This window comes from Ruditapes philippinarum, unplaced genomic scaffold (assembly GCF_026571515.1).
Source record: "Ruditapes philippinarum isolate M1 unplaced genomic scaffold, ASM2657151v2 ctg3864_1_1_1_1, whole genome shotgun sequence".
Lineage (NCBI taxonomy): Eukaryota > Metazoa > Mollusca > Bivalvia > Venerida > Veneridae > Ruditapes > Ruditapes philippinarum.
In genome coordinates, this window is record NW_026859228.1 from 311,771 (window position 1) to 337,378 (window position 25,608).

The 25,608-nt window shown below is 32.0% G+C and overlaps 3 protein-coding genes across 10 annotated transcripts in view; 2 read left to right on the forward strand and 1 right to left on the reverse strand.

Moving 5' to 3' along the window:
* The window catches only part of LOC132755708 (uncharacterized), a 51,429-nt gene extending 26,016 nt beyond the window's left edge, over positions 1–25,413 (reverse strand). The window contains exons 1-6 of one of the 8 annotated variants that reach the window (XM_060746605.1): positions 25,317–25,413; positions 24,506–24,615; positions 20,556–20,651; positions 16,518–16,633; positions 15,879–16,073; positions 14,837–15,282 (exon numbers count right to left, since the gene is read on the reverse strand). In XM_060746605.1, coding sequence (XP_060602588.1) covers positions 15,187–15,282; positions 15,879–16,073; positions 16,518–16,633; positions 20,556–20,651; positions 24,506–24,615; positions 25,317–25,366 — 663 coding nt within the window. In that variant the 5' untranslated portion in view covers positions 25,367–25,413 and the 3' untranslated portion in view covers positions 14,837–15,186. Of the gene's footprint in view, positions 1–14,836; positions 15,283–15,878; positions 16,074–16,517; positions 16,634–20,555; positions 20,652–22,815; positions 22,867–23,386; positions 23,417–24,505; positions 24,616–25,316 lie in introns of those variants that run through there. The other 7 variants (XM_060746607.1, XM_060746609.1, XM_060746611.1 and 4 more) reach the window with 7 other exon arrangements.
* On the forward strand, positions 1,054–8,854 carry LOC132755705 (uncharacterized). The gene is made up of 2 exons (XM_060746602.1): positions 1,054–1,116; positions 6,285–8,854. Exon 2 carries the CDS (start codon positions 6,291–6,293, stop codon positions 8,019–8,021), a length of 1,731 nt encoding a protein of 576 aa, XP_060602585.1. The 5' UTR covers positions 1,054–1,116; positions 6,285–6,290; the 3' UTR covers positions 8,022–8,854.
* Positions 9,008–12,559, forward strand: LOC132755706 (uncharacterized). The gene is made up of 2 exons (XM_060746603.1): positions 9,008–10,801; positions 12,432–12,559. The coding sequence occupies exons 1-2, from the start codon at positions 9,661–9,663 to the stop codon at positions 12,434–12,436; spliced, it is 1,146 nt and encodes a 381-aa protein (XP_060602586.1). The 5' UTR covers positions 9,008–9,660; the 3' UTR covers positions 12,437–12,559.
* Positions 25,414–25,608: the final 195 nt, after the last annotated feature.

Here is a 25,608-nt window from a genome sequence, read left to right on the forward strand (position 1 = left end):
TATCAATATAAACGTCAATAAAACAACGTTTTCTTATATTCATTTTGTGCTTTCCATTTTTGTAAGTTAATCGGGGGATTAAACTGAATGACAGATTCTATTTGTTTACATTGACAACTGTCCGTTTCTAAGAAAGGGCGACAACCAAGATAAGCGGCGAGGTAATGTAACGATTCGCCACACTAACGATTCGCCACATAACGATTCGACACAGAGTAATAACGATTCGCCACAATTAAATAACGATTCGCCACGTGCTCAAATACAAACTTTTTCACACCTGTTTTCAAATTGTTGATGGCGATGTCTATACGCCGTATTGCCGGCATAATTTCTTGAAGGCTGTTCGCCGTTTTGCGACTGAGGCCCTCGAATTTATACTTCCAATATAACAAGAGCGCATGACTCTGGCAAACAGGGCAAATCGTCATTTTTTGTTTGTTTTCTGGGCCCGGTATGTATTGCGCATAGGTAAAACCGGACTATAACAAGAGCGCGTGACTATGTTAACGCATGGTTTTGGCCCTGTTATAACATGGGCAAAAGAGGGAAAAATAGCCGATTTTATGCTATAATAACCAATAAAACATATGTTTACATGTTAAAGCATTCTCCTACATGACTATTGAGAGAATATCATATTACACAACAGAAACAAGATTTGTATTTACAAAAGGCCCATTTATTTTAATGCTGCATGCCTTCAGATAAGCCAAAATATTTTTAAAAAATCAAACTTAAACTGAAACTGAAAGCAAAATGATTAAAGATAAAATTATTAATTTCTATGTTGTGTGAGTTAATTTACTGTTTTGCAGTATTTTTCACCATATTTCTACTACGTTACTAACACAGTAAAGGCTATTTTTTGCACATTTTACCCTTTTTTCAAACAAACATGGGTTATAATTGCCGTTTGCATCGTATAACTTATTTTCTTTGTTCACTTCACAATCGTTTAGTTACTTGTTAATACATTTTCAAAATTTTCGTGAAAATTGGCGTACCGCTTTAAAATAAGATAGATAATGCAACGTTCAATAAGAGTGCATTCCCCTGTCAAGTTAAGTTAAACTTCCGCGTTCCAAAGTCCAATATTAGCCTATTTATCACAAGGTAAGAAATTTAAGAATATTAATATTATATCAAATCAAATTTCGTCAGCATGCTAACAAAATTAATGTTAGTACATAATGCCATTGTCGCCATAAGGATAAAAGGTATATTTGAAGTTTTCAAAACAAGTCTCATACCACAACTTTTGTTTTGTTTCTTTTTTTATATTTCATTTTTACCTTTCTAAATCATAAAGCATATCGAGGTAAAAATCAAAGCAAAAAGTTAACAATATGTGAAATTTTGCTAATTGTGATAAATGTTTGTTTATTTGCTAAATAAAATATTAACAAGTCACGTGACACTTAATATATTTTATTTAAGTACACTGATATAAACTCATGCGCATTGGTCTCCCTTTGCTTCACTATATAGCGTAGCAGGTCAAAAATCACTGTGATGAATTTGACACTGTCTGATTATCTTATCAGGAAACTAAATCATTTGCCGAACGACCAATCGGTAAACTAATTTTTAAAATTTAAAATTTTTAACTTGTTTAAGATCCATTTTCTTGTTTTTGAAATAAACAAACACTCAATGTATCTCTGTTTGAAGGATAGTTAAATGATATTCTCTCTTTAATCAAAATATAAAATAACCGTACAAAATTAAACTTTAAGGACTCTTCACTAGTATTTTCCCTTTACCTCCAGACAACTGGTATAGAGTTTAAATCTCTTTGATATTTGATGTCAGTATGCAAAAAACGGTTTACGATTGAATTTTGTCTAAATATTGTGTTATCTAATGGTGCAACAAATTTCTATATCAGATTTAATACAACAAAAGTTTTAAATACTGACGAAAAGTGAATTCTTATTTGAAAATAATGTCACCCTCCACAAATTTCTATTTCTTTTTTATTTGATAAGAATTCAATCAAAATGATACCCTGCACATCGGCCGGTTCAAGTACTTTGAAGTAACGGTGGTATATACAGTCACAGGTTATCGGCGTGAGAAAAAGACCTTTCAGCAGGGACTTTCCTCCTATGACCTTCTATACTACACAAATATACTGATTCATGATACATGTCAATACTAAATCAAACAATTCTAACGATAATTTTATTTATGATACAATTAATCATCGGTCCGTCAGATTCGATCCCGGCAGATAAATATGATATAAGGGGAAAAACTTAGCCAGCTAACCGGAACTTAAAATTGGAACACTGAGTAAATGTGGACTGAAAACTAGCATTACATACCCAGAAGTAGTGAATCTGATGAATAATTTTGATATTTTTATGTTACTGAAACAAAGCTGAGCGACACTTATGTCATATCTTTTCAAATCTATGAATTTGTCTCTCAAATCAGGCAGAATAGGTGTATTTGTACACAATAATATTTCTCTTTATACAGAAATCTTAGATAGTGATTATGAGTCAATTTTGTGGTTAAAATTAACCAAAAATGTTTTATGTTTAGATGAAAAATCTTCTTATCGCTATTATGTATGTTCCGCCTTAACAATCATTGTTTTACAATACTGTTTTATTATCTCTTATGGCGCAAGATATTGTTCCAAATTGAAGCAAAAACTGGCGATACAAATGCACATTAAGGAACGTTACCTGATAACCTAGAAAATGACTCTTTTTTAGCAAATAATTTTGACTGTGACTCTGAAATGATGCATTTCTTTGAGACACACAATACATTTAAATAATTTATTATACCATAAAACAGGTTCTCACACGATAAAAAGAAACATTTGTTATAATATAATTTGTGCAGATGTAAAGACAGAATAGGAAAAGATTCCAACATTGGCAAAAGTACATTTGCAACGATTCGATAATTGACTATTGTATTTCAAGCGTTTATTTATTAAAAAAAATTCTCGATTATGAAATAATCGAAGTAGACAGTCTGTATTCCGTAGCCATTGTTTTTTTATCGACAATATTAAATATTATGAAGAATGTGCGAATTAATGAATTTAACAAATAAGAAAAAGTTCGCCAATCATCACATATAAAATGGCAAAGTAACAAGTCATGAATTTATATCGAATTTAGATAATTCTGATATAAATGGAATCAAAATATTATTAGAAAACTGTAAAACCGGCAATGCCAAAAATGTTTTAAATATGGTATCTGAAAAAAGTCAGTGCTTTATTTCAGTTTTCTGCTGTTAAAACTTTTCACCCAAAATAACATTTCAGCAGCCCGTGTCAGAAACAAAAAAAATAGAAAACACACACAACAAATATTAGTTCGGCCCTATATGTAGGAACGCTCACATAAAATACAATTTAGCTCAAAAAGGTATCATAAATTGAAATAACACATTAATAAATTAAACCTAAAGGCTAAATAATTACAATGAAAGTAATGAAAAGTTTCATCCTGAAAAATAAAAACTATAATGAAAAAAAGTTATGAAAAGGCCGAAAGATTATAGAAAATATTTAAATAGCATGAAACCAAAACAAAACATAATTACCCCCCCCCCCACCTTACTTCAAAAATATGAATTCTTCTGGAGAAAATGAGGCTAACGAATTGCCGCCCAATTTCAAATTAAATGACGATGATGAAATTCTAAAAATGCCAATAACAAAGGAAGAAATTGACAAGTGATCTAAAATCAAACACTGGCAAAACCCCATCAGATGACATGATATGAAATGAATATTTAAAAAGCTCAAAATGTTTAATGATACCTATCTATGAATTGTTTTTTAATAAAGTGTTAGACACGGGAATATTGCCTGACAGCTGGCTTGTAGGTACAATTAAACCGATTTTTAAAAATAAAGGTAATCATGTATAATTATATTAAATTGTGTATATCAATAAATAATTCAGCATTTTTACATGCGAAAAAGGCGTCGCCACGGGGATCATTTGATCATTTATCTTCCCTGATAATTAGTTTTTAACCTTAATGTCCTTTAACATTTTTAATGTCACGCAGTAATGAAGTAATTGAGGTAATAGCTAACAGTATTGAAACACACTTTCTATTATCTATACTCGTATATCTATTGAAAGTTCTAATCCTATTGTACGCAGACGATACTGTTAAAAATTCTCAACGAATTTAATGACTATTGTAAGTACTGAAAGCTAAAAATAATACAGAAAAAAATAATATGAAAAAATTTGGCACAAAAAATCAATACTCTTTTTTCATTGGAAATACATACTTCTTAAGAACAATCATCAAAACTAGAAAAAGTACCCCATTCTTTTTACTATATTGCAAGCAAACTTGTAACCCATAAAAATACGAAATTATCATAACCCTGTTACGTGGTGCTTTATTCAAATACTTTTAAATTATTTTAATTATTTAAATGGATGAAACAAAATAATTACATTACAATACTGGCTATTCTAACCTGTGGCTACAACAAGAATCTTTGTCAAGCAATAACATAGTGAAAATGATCAAGGAAACTTTAGCTAATCAATTCATTCAAAAGAGGTCATCAGATTTGACAATATCAAATAAAGGTAGAAAATATGCTCTTTTTAAAAAGGAATTTAAATTAAAAACTACTCAAAAAATTACCACGATATAAAGGAAATAAGATTCAACAAGAGCTGTCGGTAGGACAGCATGCTCGACTATTCTTAGTGCTTGATAGTAAAAAAAATGCCTGATACAGTTACCTCCTCCTGTTTACAGGTTGGGGTCATGATGGTGAACAAGTGTGCAAAGTTTCAAAGCCATATGTCAATGGACTTTGAAAATATTTGAACTATTACAAAAACTTTAACGTAAATTCTAAGTAGAAAAAGGGGCATAATTCTGTCAAAATGCTTGATAGAGTTACCTCCTCCTGTTTACAGGTTGGGGTCATTATGTTGAACAAGTGTGCAAAGTTTCAAAGCCATATGTCAATGGACTTTGAAAATATTTGAACTATTACAAAAACTTTAACGTAAATTCTAAGTCGAAAAAGGGGCATAATTCTGTCAAAATGCTTAATAGAGTTACCTCCTCCTGTCTACAGGTTGGGGTCATGATGGTGAACAAGTGTGCAAAGTTTCAAAGCCATATGTCAATGGACTTTGAAAATATTTGAACTATTACAAAAACTTTAACGTAAATTCTAAGTCGAAAAAGGGGCATTATTCTGTCAAAATACTTGATAGAGTTACCTCCTCCTGTCTACAGGTTGGGGTCATGATGGTGAACAAGTGTGCAAAGTTTTCAAAGCCATATGTCAATGGACTTTGAAAATATTTGAACTATTACAAAAACTTTAACGTAAATTCTAAGTCGAAAAAGGGGCATAATTCTGTCAAAATGCTTGATAGAGTTACCTCCTCCTGTCTACAGGTTGGGGTCATGATGGTGAACAAGTGTGCAAAGTTTCAAAGCCATATGTCAATGGACTTTGAAAATATTTGAACTATTACAAAAACTTTAACATAAGTGGTTACGCCGACGCCGACGCCGACGCTCGGGTGACTGCAATAGCTCTACTTATTCTTATCGAATAGTCGAGCTAAAAATTTAGGACATCAAACCATGAATTACCAGTTGAAACCGTGCAATCGAAAACCAGACGCATTAAATACAGTGAAAGAAAATGCTTAAATGCCTCTCCGATATAGGAGATGAGTTCCATACCCTTCTTCAATGTAAATATTATAAGGACCCCACAAAAATATCTAAAATTATTCCATTATGAAAGACCAAATATAATCAAATACTGTGAGCTAAAGAACACCGTCGATGAGACAACTCCTCTATGACTTTATAATCTAATATCAGTTATCCTTAACTCACTGAGATTAAGATAATTTCAATAAACCTGTGCCAGTTGTCATTCTTAAAGTAATACTTGATTGGCTATTTGTTTTGATAATAGATAAAATTTATCGCGCTTTTCCATTATTTTACCATGGAGTGTGTCCGTGAACCAAACATACTATTGGTGTGATGATGAGATAGCCAATATTAAAAGTTACAATATAAATTTAAAATCTAAAGTTTATGAATATTTATACAATAAAACTGAAAACAATGAATTCTTCAATAGATATGTACGGTTGTACAACAGACACTGAATAAACTGATAAAGTGTTAAACGTAAAGTAATAGGTTTATCTCATCCCATGTTTTTAAGACTACAATTTATATGACTTTGAAATAAATATCAATATAAATGAAGAATTTTTATGTAATATTTTTAGGCTGAGATGGAGGTCCCAGGTAAATTAGATCTAGGAGCTCTAAGTGCAGAAAACTCAACATTAGTATGTCTCCCGTGTGATAATGATGGTTTGAAGGAACCAGCTTATGGCTTCTGCCAAAACTGCCAGGAGCATCTATGTGAAACATGCTTCAAACATCACAGACGGCCACGCCCAATGAGAAATCATGTCCTTGTTGACAAGGATTCCATGCCAAAGATCCAGGTAAATGCACCTTCTGCATCTGTTGATACGGCCGACTTTTGCACGAAACACCAAGACAAACCACTAGAATTCTATTGTAGGGATCACACATCTGTGGCTTGTTATGTGTGCGTTACATTAGAACACAAACAGTGTAATGTGGACTATATTCCTGATGTTTCTGGAAACATGTCTGACGAGATGGCTGATATATTAGAACAAATGGAAACGTTGATTAAAAGATGTAAATCGAACGTAGAATATGTTAGCAAAGCTGCGCAAAATCTAGACCAGAGTCATGCCAAAGTTGTTGAAGATATCAAAGTCTTCAGGAAAGAGATAAATGAATGTTTGGATAGAATGGAAACCAGAATATTAAAAGAAGCTAATGTAATTGTAAAAAATGAAAAATGTAAGCAAGAAACCGTAGAAGCTGCTTGCTTAGAGATAATTGAAGAACTTGAATGTTCACATTCGTTGTTAAGGTCATTACAGGAACAGAACAAGCAAAATAAGCTTTTTATCGAGATTAAAAACGTAAGAAAAAATCTGCCAATACAGACAGATAAGGAAATGAACGTATTGCATGCAAATACAACAAACGATTGTATTCGATTTACCCGCAACGCAAGCATTATAGATTTTCTTAAGACTGAGAAAAGTTATGGAACATTGTCAACATTTGTACAGCCGTGCCAAGATAGAGCAATAGAATTACAATATATAGAAACAATAGACATGAAACTGAAACCAGAGAAAGAAAAAAGTAACATTACTGGTCTGGTAATGATTGCTCCTACGAAAATGGTTGTTTCTGATAACAGTAACAAAAATATAAAACTAATTGACGTTGAGAAAAAAGAGGTTGTAACAGAGGTAAAGATGTCTTCACATCCGATCGATGTAATAACTCTTCCAGACAAAAAGCTTGCTGTAACTTTGTTCAATGAAACGTTTCTTCAGATATTGTCTTATTCTGACGCGAAACTTTCATTACATCAACGTATAGATGTGAAAGAAAAGTACATTGGTGTAGCTTATGGCCAGGATAAATTGGTAGTCTCTGGCTTGGCAGTAAAGAAAATAATCATAATGAATCTTAAAGGAGAAATTCTCAATGTTCTTGGTTGCCCTACTCTATTATATGGGCCAATCAGAGTTTTGATCAGCAAGGATGAAACGTTCATATGTGTATCTGATACAGATAAGAGTCAAAATAACAAGGTTTTGAAAATGGACTGGAAAGGAAATGTTAAAATCGTTTTTGAAGAACAAGGGTATAAATACCCTTACGGTCAACAACAATTAGAAGATGAGACTATACTGGTATGTTACAGAGACAGTGACACTATTCTGAGATTGTCGAGCAGCTTAAAGAAATGTGATATTATTGGACTAGAGAAAGCAAATATTTATTTTCCAAAAGCTGTAACATACTGTGACAGAGAACAAAAAGTGTACGTAAGTTGTTCATCAGAAAAAGAAAAAGACAAGGCTGATATTGTGAAAGTATTCCATGTGAGGTGGATATAAACATTACAAAGGAATACGTCGTAATCAAAAACATCTCTTTATAGAATTAATATTTTCTTTTCTTCGTAAACTGATACTTTATGGATAAAAATGACGTTCATACAGTAAGACCTTGCATATTAGGTTATGTTTAGTGGAGAACAATAGTTTTCATGCATAATTTTGGCCAGTCATAGAGCAATGAGATTTTAACTTGGCTCTGGCCAGTAAATGTATCGGTACAAGATGAAATAGAGTAGAATCATTATTGATTGAATTTTTTGTGTATAATCATTAAAGTCGTTATTTAAATTATGATGATTATAAAGTAAATAAATGTATATTTGCATAGGCTTTGGATAAAGTAAATACTAGATGTAGAAAATGGTATCTTATTAATATCAGAGAATAGTTAAATTCGCTAAGCCTTAACATGAACTCTCAATAACCGTTTTTACGCAAGGAATTAGAACAATTGTTGTTTTATTGGAATGTCACCTAAATGAGCTTGGGACATATTGAAATTTCAAACATTCTGATGCTGTTGAACGCTATTGCAAAATTAATTTACCATTTTCGTCATATATCTCCCCCTTCTCTAAGTTTAGTTGCGGTGTGGCACCAATTAGATCAGAGACAGGGAAATATAAAAAATCTTCCAGAAACATTAAAGCATGTCAGTTGTGTGATAATTGTGTTGAATCAGAATCAGAGCTGCTCCACGTTATGCTAAAATGCTTAATGTGTGTTAGGGAGAGACAAATAATGTTTGATTAACCTGTAATGTCAATTATAATTTTAATGTGTTAAATGATTCAGAAAAGTTAAACATTTTGATATGGTTAGAAAATCACCTGTTGTAATATGTTGAAAACTAGAAACAATGCTCTGTACAATTTGTCTACTTAATGTTCTGAATTTTCTATATCTGTTGAACTCTACATTGTACAGTGTAAGTTTTCAGCTACTACTAAATATTTTAATTTTGTATATAGTCTAAACTCTTATCAGGCGTAAAGGTTTTACTATGTTAGAAATTCCTTGCTAATCTTTTTGCTACAAGTCCTAAGTGATGATACATATTTTATGGTGCTTATTACACTAGTGCATCTGGTGGGTTTTTTTCCAAATCAATTCCAATTCTTTTACGTCATAACACTTCCGATCTCAGATGAGATGCGCGCGACGATCAGCCGATAACCTCAGTGCGTATACGATTTTCAGAGTGAACGGACGCGGTTCGTTTTTACTCTACTAGCCGATATTTCCACGTGGGTGGATAACTTGTTGAAGTAGGTTCTTGCTTATTTCATCGTTTCACTTTTTGTTACGATAAGAACCTTATTTGAATAGACTTTCTTTTTGCTATTTGATTTCCTTTACGGAATGAATATAAATGTGTATTCGACGTGGGTCGAATTTTATTAGCCCAACGTGTGTTGGACAAATTTTGACTTATTTCTTTCGTCCTTTTACGGACTTAAATTTGTTTAGAATAAGTTATTTCATTTATTTATTGTAAGTATTTTGTGCATTGTAGAAGTTTTGTGCATTACACGTGTTTTTCCCGGTTTTGTATACGTAGTATACATTTATTTTTATTTTTAGACATAAACTGCCTACGTTCTATACATTTTGTGTGACGTAGTACGCATTCAAGATGGCGGACGCCATGCTGGGAAAGAGCACATCTGGGTCAAGTTCTACACAGAAGACCGTACAAAGTACAGATAATGTGAAAGAAACCACAGATAAAGGGAAAAAGTTGGCTTCTACTAAGAAGACACCAGTGAAATCGTCTTCATCAACTGTAAGTAACGATATTTCCGGTTTCAATCGTGAAGCTTTGATGATTTTACGTGACATGAACAATAACATAAACAAAACTAATGAGAAAGTGGAGTCTTTGACCAGTAGGATTGACCACCTTTATGAATATCAGTCTGATGATTACAGCCATGGTTATTTTGACTATGATGGTTCAAATTATGATGATAATTATGATAATGGTATAGATTCTGAAGGTTTATCGGAAGAACAGCATGGTAGTAAGCGACCTTTTAGTGAGGTTGAGCAGGATGAAGATGATGATAACCTTTTTAGTTCTTTTGTGAAAAAGTTCAAACGTATTGATACTGTTGACAATGAAGTAGATCAAAAGTTGGCAGATCTTATTAACACTACTTTTAGAGAAGGTATGCAAGAGGACAATTTATCTGATATTTCCAAGTCTATTTTTAGACCATCAAATTGTGAGGCGTTAAAAGAAACGCGTGTTAACCCAGGGGTATGGTCCGTGTTAAAACCGGTTACCCAAACTGAAGATTCTAAATTGAGAGGAATACAAAATTTGGTAATTAAAGCGTCTTGTAATGTTGCTAAGATGTTAGATAAAGGTGCTTCTGACTTTGATAAACAGATGTTAGAATGGGGTACATCAGCCTTGGGGCTTCTTGGTCAGTCTAATAAATGGATCAACATTCGTAGAAGGGAACTTCACAGAAAGGATATGGATCCAAAACTCCATTACTTGTGTTCTCCTTCCTTGCCCTACACAGATATGCTATATGGTGACTCAATGATTAAAGATATTAAAGACATTCAAGAGTTAAATAAGATTAGCAGACAGGTCATGTTTAGAGGTCGCCCTGTCGGTAGAGGTTTTGGACGTTTCAACTCTTTTAGTAGAGGTAGAAGGCCATTTAGACGTGGGGGAGCATATAGGTTTCCCTTTTCTGCAAAGCCTAAGAGTGGACCCAGAAAAGATGTGGCCACATACCAAAACAAGAATTTCAAAGCAGGTAGGCTTAGTAATTTTGAACAAAATTGGAGAAATTTGACCTCTGATGAGTCTGTTTTAGACATCGCATTAAATTGTCACATAGATTTTAAATCTTATATCCCTGTTCAAATTAAAAAGCCGTATCATTTTCACAATGAACATGATGAAACTATAATTGAAAAAGAACTGGTCAAGTTATTAAGTATGAATGTTTTGGAACAAGTCCAACAAACTGAAGGTCAATTTATTTCTCCAATTTTCACAAGACCGAAAAAAGACGGTGAACATAGAATGATTCTTAATTTAAAAGAGTTAAATGAGCATGTAGTATATCATCATTTTAAAATGGATACTTTTGAATCCACATTGAAATTAATTAAGCCAAATATGTGGTTTGCCTCTGTTGATTTGCGTCATGCATACTACTCGGTGCCTATCTGCAAAGAACATAGAAAATTTTTAAGATTTGAATGGAAAAATGAAATTTATCAGTATACTTGTTTACCTAATGGTATTGGCTGTGCTCCTAGACTCTTTACAAAGTTAATGAAACCAATTTATGCCAAGTTACGCAAAATGGGCCACACAAATTCTGGTTACATTGATGACTCGTTATTAATGGGCGATTCTAAAATTGAATGCCAGAACAATGTTAGTGATACAGTTTCTTTAATAGAAAGTGTTGGTTTTATTATTCATGAAAATAAATCAGTATTGATCCCTGTTCAAAAAATAGTTTTTCTCGGGAATTACATAGATTCAAAGAAAATGATAGTCTCTTTAACAGAAAGTCGAAGAGAAACAATTTTGTTTGAATGCAAATCTTTGATGAATAGAACTACAGCCAGTATTAGGGATGTAGCTAGAGTGATAGGCTTAATGGTTGCAGCTTTTTCTGCTGTCCAGCATGGCCCACTTTTTTATAGAAACCTAGAAAGGGAAAAAATCATGGCTCTTCGCATTAATAAAGGGGATTACTCTGCAAAAATGCCAATAAATTGCAGCATGAAATCTGATTTGGTCTGGTGGATAGAGAATCTTCCTTCATCATTCAGAAAAATTTCGCAAAATGCCCCTGATATTTTTATTACTACCGATGCAAGTTCAACAGGCTGGGGGTCAGTTTGCAGTAATACTCGTATAGGTGGTCGCTGGACTTCAGAAGAAGCTAAGCAACATATAAATTATTTGGAATTGTTAGCTATATTCTATGCTATAAAGTCTTTTTGTAAAGATGTATCTAATGGTTCACATATACAAGTTATGACTGATAATACCTGTGCCATGTCCTATGTTAATAATATGGGTGGCATAAAATCTAAAGATTGTGATGATCTTGCAAAGAAAATTTGGCTTTGGGCTATAGAAAAACATTTCTGGGTATCAGCAGCTTATATACCAGGTGCTCAAAATTGTGCTGATTTTGCATCTCGTAATCATAATGATAACATTGAATGGATACTTGATAGAAATTTGTTTGGCCAGATTTGTGAACTATGGGAATGTCCGTCTATCGATATGTTTGCCTCTAGAATAAATAAACAATTAACAAAATTTGTTTCTTGGAAACCTGACCCCGAGGCAGAGTTCATTGATGCTTTTAGTATGAACTGGTCAAATATATATTTTTATGCTTTCCCTCCTTTCAGTTTAATACCAAGGCTACTGGCAAAGATGAGAGCAGACCAGAGCGATTGTATACTGATTGTCCCAGTTTGGTTAACACAGAGTTGGTTTCCGGCAGTAATGGAGATGTTGATAGAAATACCATATCTTCTTCCTTCGGGTCCAGAAATGTTGAAAATCCCAGGGACAACGAAGGTACATCCTTTGTACAAAAAGTTAACACTCATGGCATGTCGCTTATCAGGCATGTGTTGCAAAAACGAAAAATTTCGTCGAACGCTACCAATATCATTATGGCCTCGTGGAGGTCTGGAACTAAATCTCAGTACACAATGTACATACAAAAATGGATTCAGTACTGTAATGAAAAACAAATTAGTTACGTTCAAACATCTGTTGAAACAGTTTTAGATTTTTTGACTTATTTATTTGATAAGGGTCAAAGTTATAGTGCAATTAATTCTGCCAGATCTTCTCTTTCTGCTATGGGTATAATTTGTGAAGGTTTTACTGTAGGTTCACATCCTTTGGTTATTAGATTTCTAAAGGGTGTATATAATTTAAGACCTACTACTTCTCGTTATTGTCAAACCTGGGATGTTTCTATTGTGCTTAATTATTTGAAAACATTATGGCCGGTTACTACTATTACTTTAAAACAGTTAACTTTAAAGCTGGCAATGCTAATTGCACTATCAATCGCAGGTCGTTCTCAGTCTTTGCATTTATTGACAATTGAAAATATGAGGAAGGTATCCTCTTCAGTTACATTATTTTATAGTGACTTACTTAAACAGTCTAGACCAGGCGTAAAAACGCCTTTTGCAGAACTTAAAACTTTTTCATTGGATCAAAAAATTTGTGTTGTTCACACTCTTTATGAATATTTGAAAAGAACTGACACATTAAGAGGAGAAAACAAATGTTTATTTATAAGTTATGTTAAACCACATAAGCCAGTGACTAAAAATACTATAAGTAGGTGGTTAAAAACAGTGATGTTTCGTGCAGGTATTGATTGTAACTTGTATAAACCGCACAGTGTTAGATCAGCTTCAGTATCAAAAGCAAAATTAAATAGTGTACCTATTGATGAAATTCTTAAGGTTGCAGGATGGTCAAATGCTAAGACATTTGGAAAATTCTATGACAAAGTGATTGTAAATTCTCAGGACAATTACAGTGATGCTGTGTTTAGACTATAGTGAATTTTTCAAGGTGTAGGTTCTACAACTGTTAATATGATCATGCATATTGCTTGACTTTAATGTCTATTTGTGCGCATTTTGCGCTTTGTGGGTTTATGAATAAAAAAGGGCAATGTTATTATATAGAGTTATATTTTTAATTTGGTTCACAGCTGTCTGAAAATCGATTCATTTACACAAAATTCAGCTTTGAAGTCTCATCTGAGATCGGAAGTGTTATGACGTAAAAGAATCCCCCCAAATAAACGAGACTTACCTTGGTTAAAGTTGATGTTTGTTTGGGATTCTTTGTCATATAACACTGACGAGATCAGATGCCCTACCCTTTTTTGTTCTGCCCACCCCTTTCAAGGATATAGGTGTTCGATTGAATTTTCTGTAAAGGAAGTATTTATGGTGTTGAACTCTGAGGTTATCGGCTGATCATCGTGTACATCTCATCTGATCTCGTCAGTGTTATATGACTACAAAGAATCCCAAACAAACATCAACTTTAACCAAGGTAAGTCTCGTTTATTTGGGGGGATTTTATCTTTTCTTTCATTTCTTATTTAACTAACACTGAAAATATAATAAAGTTGCTGTCTAAAATTAGTAAGGAATTCTTACCTTTATTGAGAAGATTATGTGTTGTAATATGAAAGTCTGGACATAATACTAAATTATATTAAAAGTCTCTTACAATTCCACCCCACAATGGCTTTTGGCAATGTATACAGATGTATATAAATTTTATGTATGTATGTGATAAATTGTATAATGATGATACTTGAATAAAAGATAAATAAATAGATGTTAAATGAACAATCTTATGTGTTTTAATCATGTTTAATGGTGAAATGCTCTTGAATATCGTGTCTCTCATTGACATATTCAATGAAACCATGATCACGATAGTCTCTTTGAATTGCAGTTTTCTCTTACATTTTCTCCACTTTGTGTTTATAATCTGAACAGTGCTCTGGTCTGAACAGTGCTGGTGTATTCTATTTCCACGGACAATATATCCATTTTGCATTATCTAGTTTTCTTGTTAAAATAACTGTATGAAGACTCTTGTGACCTCGAATCTCAATGGCGACATCTTAAGCAGTTGAATCATTGAAATTACAACTGCTCTCTTGATGGGCTATGATGGGTGCTCAATGTTTCACAAAAAATGTCTTGTCATCACATTTTTATGAAAACATAATCAATGTTCAAGAACAACATAAAAGATATAAGTTTGATTCTTAATAAATTTTATTTCATAAATTATCATGAATATATATAATTGCAAACTGTTTCCATTCATAACTCCCTAAATAAAATCACTTTTGAGACAACTGGACTCCAATTCAGTCATAAATTACATGCTTGTGTTACAATTATTTTTTTAAATAAATACATTGAAAATAAATAATATCACAGTTTTTCACTTTGTATTAATATGGTTATGCATTACATCTGTGTTAAGTCTAAAACTTTTTATTGTTCATGTAGGACGACATAACTTTGTCTTGAAATTTAAAATGTTTGAAATATCACAGTCAGTAAAGATGATGAAGGTCTTTTAAAACGGCTTTAAGGGTTAAGGTTGAAGAGGTGGTCTATTGGTATCATTTCGAATTATTTCATCAAATACAAACTCCATTTTGTCTATAGCATCTCCCACTATTGCATATGTCTGAAAAAGAAAAAGAAAAATGAAAAACAAATAATTACATTTCATATACAATGTTAATCATTTACAAATGTTGTAGTTATCTGTCAATGTGTAAATGATCAGCTGAGCCCATACAGGCAAGAGATAATCCATACAAAAATCTTAACCTTTTTTTGTCTGACACAATTAGACTGCAAAGATGTTGATGGTTAAATGCAGGTTAACAATATTTTGTTTGATACAAATCCTCTTCAAATATATACTGTATTATAATCTACCTTTGACTTAATGAGCAGAACACAACAAAATTGCAATTTTTTAAGCTAAATGTGAACATTTTAATGTTAACAAAATGTGTTGTGTTGCATTTTAATGTTAACAAAATGTGTCTGGTTGCATATTCATGTGCAAGTAAATGTAATTCAAATATTATTAACAGCTTATGTACTGAAAATTATCAAGAGTACAGATGGTAGGTAGTTTTATCCAAACACCAACGCGCGACTTGTAAAACTGGGGACCTGATGTGTCTATCCACTAATAAAGCTGGAAATTTGCCATATGTCCTTCACAATTTCTGTGTGACTTAAAACCAAAACAATCAAACTTCAAATTACCTGTGCAAAGATTTTCTCCTTATATTTTCTGTCAATGATGGGATCTTCATGGGCCAGTGAAGTTTGCATCATACTGGTTGGTGAGCCCGTTCTTTCCCTGTCCCCTAAACTACCCGCAGTTTTACCACGGCTAGGTGGGCCTCTAGAGGCAGGAGTCGCACTTTGTTTACCAGACTTCATATCTACTTTTGTAGACTGAAAAGAACGTATACATAAATGTTGATATTTTTACTTAATAAGAAATTTAGATAAAAACAGATACTTTTATCAGCTGTACGAGAAATATACATTGATAAATAGATGACATCAAAATCTGTCAACATGTTCTTAGGCCATTTTTGTAATAATATGATAACAGCATTGGACTGGAGCTTCTTTTCAAAATAACATCAAACTTTAGCTTTTAATTCATTCATTTGTGTAAATACAAGTAAAAAAAAAATCTTTAGAATCTTGGATTGAAAATGTTTAACCCTTAATCTGGGAAAACTGAAAGGAACAAGATTTTGCCACCAGTATAAAGTCACGCAGTTATTCAAATCTTTACAGTCACACCAGACTCAAGATCAATTGTGAAATTTTATCTGAATATCCCAGAAATTGACAAAGAACAGTTCAAACAATGAATCATATTAAAACCTCTTTTGAAACTTTTCCTCCTTTGTCTTTATCTTTAGCTGGTGTAGGAGCTTTCTTATCAGGTGCTTTAGCAGCTCCTTTATCGCCTGTTCCACTCTTACGTCCTTTACCATCACCTACAAAATAAACAAATCATATTTCTTAAACAAACATATATCATATGATTTTATTACTCCTTAAACACATCAAAACAGTTCCTTAAATGACATATTCTTCTGCAAAATTCATAATTTAGTCAAATAACAGATAATGGTGATCAGTCTATGAAAACTAACATTTTCATTGGCCAATTTTTAAATATTTTCTAGAGTAATTACCAATCAGATGTTGAAGTTTAAGACTGGTCACCTAAGATCTGATATTTTGTCTTACTTACAGAGACTGTCCATTCTCTCTATTTTTGTCTCTTCATTTAATGCAAGAAAAACACAACATGAAAATGTTACACATTAACTAAATATGAAAGAATAGATTTTATCCAAATTATATGACGTTTTACATTATATTTAGTGACTATGATACATAATGGGAAAAAATGTTTCAATATTTATTAACAAATGATGATAAATGAGAAGGAATAAGTGAAATACTTAAAATATGAGAAAAAAATTTTGGGAAAATATAAAAAAACTTTCTAGTTTTATAATATTATACGGGCAAATAATGGAGTAAAATAGAAAATTTAAAATGATAAGGGAACGGGGTTTTTTTTCTAATAACAACATTTAAAATCATTTTAAAAACAAAACAATGAAAAAAAAAAAACATAAAGTTAGAAAAGACAACTTCACATGTCTATAAAATGTTTGTCTTACCTTTTGAAAATAATTTTCGTTTTTAAAATCTTTGGTCTTGTATCAATAAAGTGCAGTTAAAGCAATATATAGAAAAAAAAGAAAACTAGATGTTCGGCAGATTTAATAAGTAAAAAAATTTAAAAAGCCTTAGATATAAAAATGAGACTTGCACTAAGTCACTATAGATGCTGCAGTCAAAAGTCAACCTTCTTGCAAATAACAGCCAATACTTGATTTTGAAATGATTATTTGAAGACAAATGTTCTTTGAAATAAATATAAGGTACATGTACACATGTGTAATGAAAACTTCAACATTAAACCAACAAACACAGGGCGGACAAGGTATATTGGATAGGTTGCAGTAAAACTTACTACTTCCAGGTACTTTATCTGACAATCCTTTCCCAACTGTAAAAACCAACAACACAAAACATTCAAAGCTTTAAGGGGAAGCAACTGAGACTAAGTAACAATGCAAAAGGGATCCTACTTCTAGTTAACGACCTAAATGTTTGTAATGCAATAAAATACAAATAAATGTAGAATGATATGTACTGCTTTGTTTTTAAAAAAAATTGGAAATAGCAAAGAAAAAACTTTGATCAAACATGATGTTTTTACTTAAGCATTTATCAAGAGTTAGTGACCTTGCTATTTTAATGAGGTTCTGGGTTATGATGGTTCAGTGGTAAAAAGTAAGTAAAGTAAGGTGATATTTGAAATGTAATTACTCACATGAGTACAGACAGGTTTTATTTGAGTTAATGACCTATTTAATGACTATAATTAAACAAGAGGGCCATGATGGCCCTGAGGTCGCTCACCTGTATAAAGGCACCCGGAGCTGGGCCAGTTTAAACCCCAGGGCTTTTATTTGAACAAACTTAGAAGACACCCATTAGAAGATGTTTCACAATGTTAAGTTTTTACTACACACATATAATGAAAAACAATGATCTACTCCCCCCCCTTCCCTGTCAGGGCCAATTTTAATCCAGGGGCTTTTATTTGAACAAACTTGGTAGACACCAATAAGAAGATGTTTCATGCTAAACATCTAAGCTCTAGCTCATTGGGTTTTTTAAAAGAAGATTTTTTAAGTTTTTACTATACACATATAGTTAAAAACAATGACACCCCTGGGGCGGGGCCAGTTTTGACCCAAGGGCTTTTATTTGAACAAACTTTGTAGACACTCACTAGAAGATGTTTCATGCTTAATATCTAAACTCCAGCTATTTGGGTTTTTTCAAAGAAGATTTTAAGTTTTTGCTATACACATATAAGGAAAATCAATGACACCCGGGGCGGAGCCAATTTTGACCCCAGGGCTTTTATTTGAACAAACTTGGTAGACACCCATTAGAAGATGTTTTATGCTAAATATCTTAGCTCTAGCTCTTTGAGTTCTTTAAAAGAAGATTTTTTAAGTTTTTACTATATGCATATAGGGAAAATCAATGACCGCCTGGGGCAGGGCCGATTTTGACCCAAGGGCTTTTATTTGAACAAACTTGGTAGACACTCACTAGAAGATGTTTCATGCTAAATATCTAAACTCTAGCTATCTGGGTTTTTTCAAAGAAGATTTTTAAGTTTTTGCTATACACATATAAGGAAAATCAATGACGCTGGGGGCGGGGCCAATTTTGACCCCAGGGCTTTTATTTGAACAAACTTTGTAGACACTCACTAGAAGATGTTTCATGCTTAATATCTAAACTCCAGCTATTTGGGTTTTTTCAGAGAAGATTTTTTAAGTTTTTGCTATACACATATAAGGAAAATCTATGACCCCCGGGGCGGGGCCAATTTTGACCCCAGGGCTTTTATTTGAACAAACTTGGTAGACACCCATTAGAACATGTTTCATGCTAAATATCTTAGCTCTAGCTCTTTGAGTTCTTTAAAAGAAGATTTTTTAAGTTTTTACTATATGCATATAGGGAAAATCAATGACCTCCTGGGGCGGGGCCAATTTTGACCTCAGGGCTTTGATTTGAACAAAATTGGTAGACACTCATTAGAAGATGTTTCATGCCAAATATCTAAGCTCTAGCTCTTAGGGTTTTTTAAAAGAAGATTTTTTAAGTTTTTCCTATTGGTTGCCATGGCAACCAGAGTTTTTAATGAAATTAAAATTTTTGAACATCTTTGAAAGGGGTCCACCTAAGGATCACTTCTGTAAAGTTTGGTTGCAATTGGCCATCTGTTTTAGGAGGAGATGTTGTTTGAAAAGTTTGACGCCATTTTTTGAAGGACGCACGACGCACAGACGCACGACGGACGCAGAGTGATGACAAAAGCTCACCCTTGAGCACTTTGTGCTCAGGTGAGCTAACAAACAAGAGCTGTCGGTAGGACAGCAACGCTCGACTATTCTTAGTGCTTGATAGTAAAAGAGCCTTGATAATGTAAAATTTTTGAGTTTATAACAAAAGGACAAAATTTTTCTTTAAATCCATGTTACAGTTATAGGCCATAGAGAGAGTATTATATTATGCTCTCAAAAAAGAGTATAACATTTCAACTTGTTTCAATAGAATATGAAAATATCTGAGGTGGTATGCAAACCTAAATGAAAATTCTAAGCTGAAAAAGGGGCATAATTCTGTCTACAGGTTGGGATCATGATGGTGAACAAGTGTGCAAAGTTTCAAAGCCATATGTCAATACACTTTAAAAACATTTAAGGTATTAGAAAAACTTTAACATAAGTGGTTACGCCGACACCGACACCGATGCTCTGGTGACTACAATAGCTCTACTTATTCTTATCAAAAAGTCGAGCTAAAAATTGTTGTAAGGATATGAAGAAATGATGGATAAATTATGATAAATAATGAATTATTATAAATAATGCTATAATCCTGTGTAAATAATGAGTATCATTTGCAAACTAGAATAGTATGCTGTGTAAATGCTGCTATTACAAAGAAAAATGCAAGTGTAAAGACACAACAATACGTTTGTCATTACATAGTTACAGGAATGAGATATATTTATAATTTCCTATTCCTGGCATAGTATGAAGAATAATATACATAGCTAGTGTTGGACATACGCCTCAATCCATCAATAATAATAGACATGACCACAACTTCACAAGGGTAAAAGACATTTAAATAACAATACATTTTGTGTAACCCATACACCAACCAAGTCACTTCAAACTAGCAACGTTTCTGCACACTTTGTGTGTTTGTGTGCACGTGTGTCTGACCTACACATTGACTTACTCAATGTACTATCTTCAGATAGTAATTTAGGGTTACTAAGGGGTTTTGAAGGGGTTCTAGATGCCCGTCTACTCTCACGAGATTCCTGTTTTGATTCTAACAAACGAAAAATAATGTACCAAATATTAAAAATATTCAAAGCTAAATTAAGATTTTTGTAAATCTATGAAACATTCTTAAAATATAGTTGAACGAAATTCATGTTTCTGAAAAATGATATAAAATTATGTTTTCATGCTCAACTGACATTCAAATACACAACAGTACATGCACAGTGTTTTTGCTTCTTTACTTTTATAGAAAGTCAAAAAGTCAAATCTGTACAAAGTTAAATGCCTGAAAAACATATCTTCTTTGCATATGAAATTTTTTTATTGAAAGCTGTATAATTTAGTTTCATTTCCAATAAATCCCTCAACTAGTAGTTAGACCTATAAATATTTATTATTTATGCCAAAAAGTAACAGGGAAAAAAACACTGCTATGTCTACACAGATATCAGAGATTGAGTTAAAATGTCTTTAACACTAAATAATCACAAATATTTCAAGCAGCATGCAACATAATGTACATGTATGCAACAGGCATCATGCAAATGTTCTGTTTCCAGGCAAAGCAGGAGAAAACATTCTTTTTAAGTCCTGTACAATAAACATATTCATGCTAGGAATATAACTGAGGTTGTTCTATACAAAAAACAACATATCTTTATCATATACATTGCAAATATTGTCTAATATTAATGTCATAGAATTTTTTTGAAACAAATTAAGTAACTGTTTGTAAATGAAACAGTGTTCTATAGTATAAGTCTATTACTTTTTCTTCTTTTAAGCAGAACTCAGGAAGTTGATCAATATTCTTTAACAAAATACAGTTTGATCCTATAAACCATATGAAATAAATGGATGACACTATATTTATTTTCATTTTACATTTTTTTTTGGAGTTGAGAAACATCAATATGAAATAAATGTGGTACATGTTTTTTTGGTATAGAACAACACATCACATTTGTATATTATATGTCATAATCTTAAATACATGCTATTATATATTCCATTCTTATATTTACAATGCTGTGTACAAATATTTACAAATATGTCAATATATGTAATAGCTTAGCTTACACAGTATGTGTAATATTATAACTATCAATTCTCACATAATGTTTTTTCTAGAAACACATTTTTGTAACATATGTACACAGTATTGTAAATGTCTATTCATTTCACATCATTATTATTAAATCCTAAGTTAATACAGAGCAAAAATTTGCCATTCAAACTAAAACTGAACATTCAAAGTGACATTATGCCCATCTAAGTGTAAATGAATGAGTGTATAGGTAAAAGTCAAAATAAGTTTACAATTTTCATAAATGTGTTAAATTCTGTATTTGATTATGCAAAAATAATCAATAATCCGTGTGACCCACGGATATTTCTATAAACATTGTTTGGAAAGTATCGGTATCGTTCAATTTCTCAAAAGAGAGGGGAATTCTTTTTAAAGTTTAGGTAGTTTTTATATTTTATCCTAAACAGTTTTCATTATCAATTATTGTTCAATCACCATAGTAATAGTGAATCTCTTGAAATATGTTACTAATTCAACTCAACTTGACAATAAAAAAGTGAGCATATTGTCACTTTAAACCATATTTGTTTACAATTACTTTTAAAACTTATATGAAACAATGTGAAATGAATGTATAATTATGGTCTGACTATTTTGCTCTAATATAATAATGAATTTTTACTCTGTAAACCATTAGGCAGGACATTAATATATTAAAAAAACTGTTTCTGAACCTAATATAACACTCAAATCTATCTAGAATCAGGAATTAAGAAAATGTTTTCATCGCTAAATTAAGTACAATCTTGCTAAAAAAAATTTCAACTAAGATTTACTCTAAAGGAACACAAAATGGAAAAGTAATCTTAATCTCAAGGACAAATTTCAACTGAAATGTTAAAGCAAATTAAAATAAACAATAAAGGGAGGTTACTATCTGGATAAAAAAAAATGCTAAGAGTGTTTCCTATTTTTATTTTGTGCATTTTGTTGTTGTTGTTGTTTCTATAAAGGATTTCACATGACAATTGACAATACCAATGGCATTTGGTGGGAGTTCTGGTGGGATTAAAGCATCACCAAGGTTACCGACATTACCTGGTTTGTTTCCAAAAAATAGCTACACAGATTGGGTAATTGATAGAGATAAATTAAATAAGAGGCGTGCTACATTGTTTACCATTTAAGGACAAATCGGAACCCTCTCTGGTCAAGCGTGGAGAATCCATTGCTAGAATGTCAAACAGTTTAAATGTGAGTTTTAAAAGAAATCTGTCTTGATCTTAAAATTTCAGATATAGTAAAAACTGATACCTTTTTTTGTAATAAAAAATGCATATGTGATTACATTGACAATAGAAATGATTATAACAACAATAATTGACTAACATATATATTTTGCCCATTGTTGATGCTTCATCACTGAAATACCTTATGTTTTATAAGCACACATTGCCTCAAATTTTCTTGTAAAAATTAGATTTTTCCTAGTTGAAAAATAAAAACTATCAACCTTTTTCTTTATTGTTAAAGTGAGTCAAAACAATTGTTTCACACTTTATAAGGTATTTTTACCTCTCAAAAGGAAATATTATCTTTAAAAAAAAAAAATAATAAAGAAAACACAAAAATCTGTTATTTTCATGTTTAAATTATATTAAATAGCATCTAAACATGCTGTAATTGAAGAGAGCAAACAGATGTATGGATTAGTTTACAGTTTCACGACATCTGAAGTAAAATAAAATAACCTTCATTATCAGCTGTTTCAGAAGAATCACCTTTATAAATAAATGATATATTTATCACAAATAAAGAAATTATTAAGGTATATATATATCACACAATAGTATCGATATAAATGTACTACAGAACAAAAACAAGTTTGCACTAAGGCCTGCCACATTTATATAAATACAAAAAAAATTCAATAAATATTTTCGCTGATTTGAATGTACCAAAGTCCACAAAAAAGACATTAATTCTAATAAACTATTAAAAAGTTATTTTAAACTAACTTTTTTTTTCATCAACAAATTAATGTGAAATATTGCTGTTTTATTTTGAATTTACCAGTTAATGATTCCAGACACAAAGTGTCCATTGTAAAATCTTCTTCAATAAAACTAAACAAAGCCGTCATGAGCAAGCCAAGTATAATTTCAGTATATTTTATGCTGTGTAAACATTTATAAATGCAACCATCCTAGTTACATATATTGTCTCCCTCTATCACATGTATAATATGAGCCGCGTCACAACAAAACCAACGTAATGCGTTTGCGACCAGCATGGATCCAGACCAGCCTGCGCGTCCACACAGTCTGATCAGGATCCATGCTGTTTGCTATTAGTTTGTCTATTTTTAATAGAGTTTGTAAGCGAACAGCATGGATCCTGATCAGACTGCGCGGATGCGCAGGCTGGTCTGGATCCATGCTGGTCACAACGCACTATGTTGGTTTTGTCGTGACAAGGCCCAATTATGTACATTACATGCTTGTCCCTAAACGTAATATACCACACAATAGAAAACAAAAACAGCTACTGAAATAATGATGATATTTCCAACACAAAAATGCTCACACTGAATGATTTGGATATCAAATAGTAGGAAACAAAATGTTTTTAAAGACTGTTTCTTTTAAACAAATGAAATAAGTTCCATAATAAGTTTGTTAAAATAAAGTTTGAAAATCTGTACGGCACATGACAAAAATAAAATCAATGTTATGATAATTGCAAAATTCTATGATAACATCAGACACTTCTAAATATATATACAAATATATATATATATATAAACAATAAGAAAAAAAGTCAAATAATAAGATAATAAGTATGAATGTATGAGGATATAGTATACATACTTGTATCATCACCAAAGTCATCAAAGTCTTTGTCTGGTAACCCCATCACCTGTCTCACCACCATAGACTGACCAACCATATCATCTATAGCCTCTACCAGTAGTTGATAACTGAAATATTCAAACATGCTCCAGTGATATACATTATATATTGCATACCTAGCCCTGTAGAACATATAAAAGCACTAGGAGTGAAATGATTACTCGCGATAAAAGCCGAAAAGCGATTCAAAGCTGACGATTTGATTAGTTGTCACCATTTACGCAAATAATCTCCTTTGTGATATTAAACAAACATTTTCTAAGCAAATGTTTCTTTCAGTGTAGCTAAATATTGTTTTCTCAGTGTTTCCTGTAGAAAAATTAATGTTAACACAGCCCGAGTAATCAACTCAAAATTAATGGAATTGCAGACCAATAATCGAGAATCGAATTGAAAGAAAGCTGAATCGATGCACCACTAAAAAGCACTGAATATAGAATTATGGAACATTCATACCTTGAATGCATCGAAGCACTGATTATTAAAACAGATAATTTTAGCAATGTCATTGGTCACTTGATTACACATTCAATTTTTTTGCAGGTTCACCCATAGGGAATGATAACTTGAGATAATACTGAACTTCCTATTTTCTGATGGCACCCTTATGTTTTGGAGTCTGTGGTTTGGATTAGATACAGATAGCATTCTTTAAACATTGCTTTCCCTTGTTTATCTATACTATAATATTTCCTGTATAGAACATGTTATGTACATGTTTCCCCAGTGTGAAAGATAAGCTATTATCATAAGCTAAGAATTGACATACCCTGCCTTGTAGAGTTGTTTGTGTACAGGTTTCTGGGGTATGAATGACATCTTGGAAACACAAGTATTAAGTTGATGTAGAAATGTTTCCTTCCGTTCATCATGCATCCATTTCAATAATTTCCCTGGATGAAAAAAAAAACCCTTTTATTAGCACATGATTTAATTTTTTATTTCCCTTAATTTTTCCAAAAAAACAGCAAAACATGTTTTTAATAACTATTTTGTTTTTTTTTTTTCGATTCATGTGAAAATTTACTCCCCTAACTAAACGATTTACACCATCCCAAAAA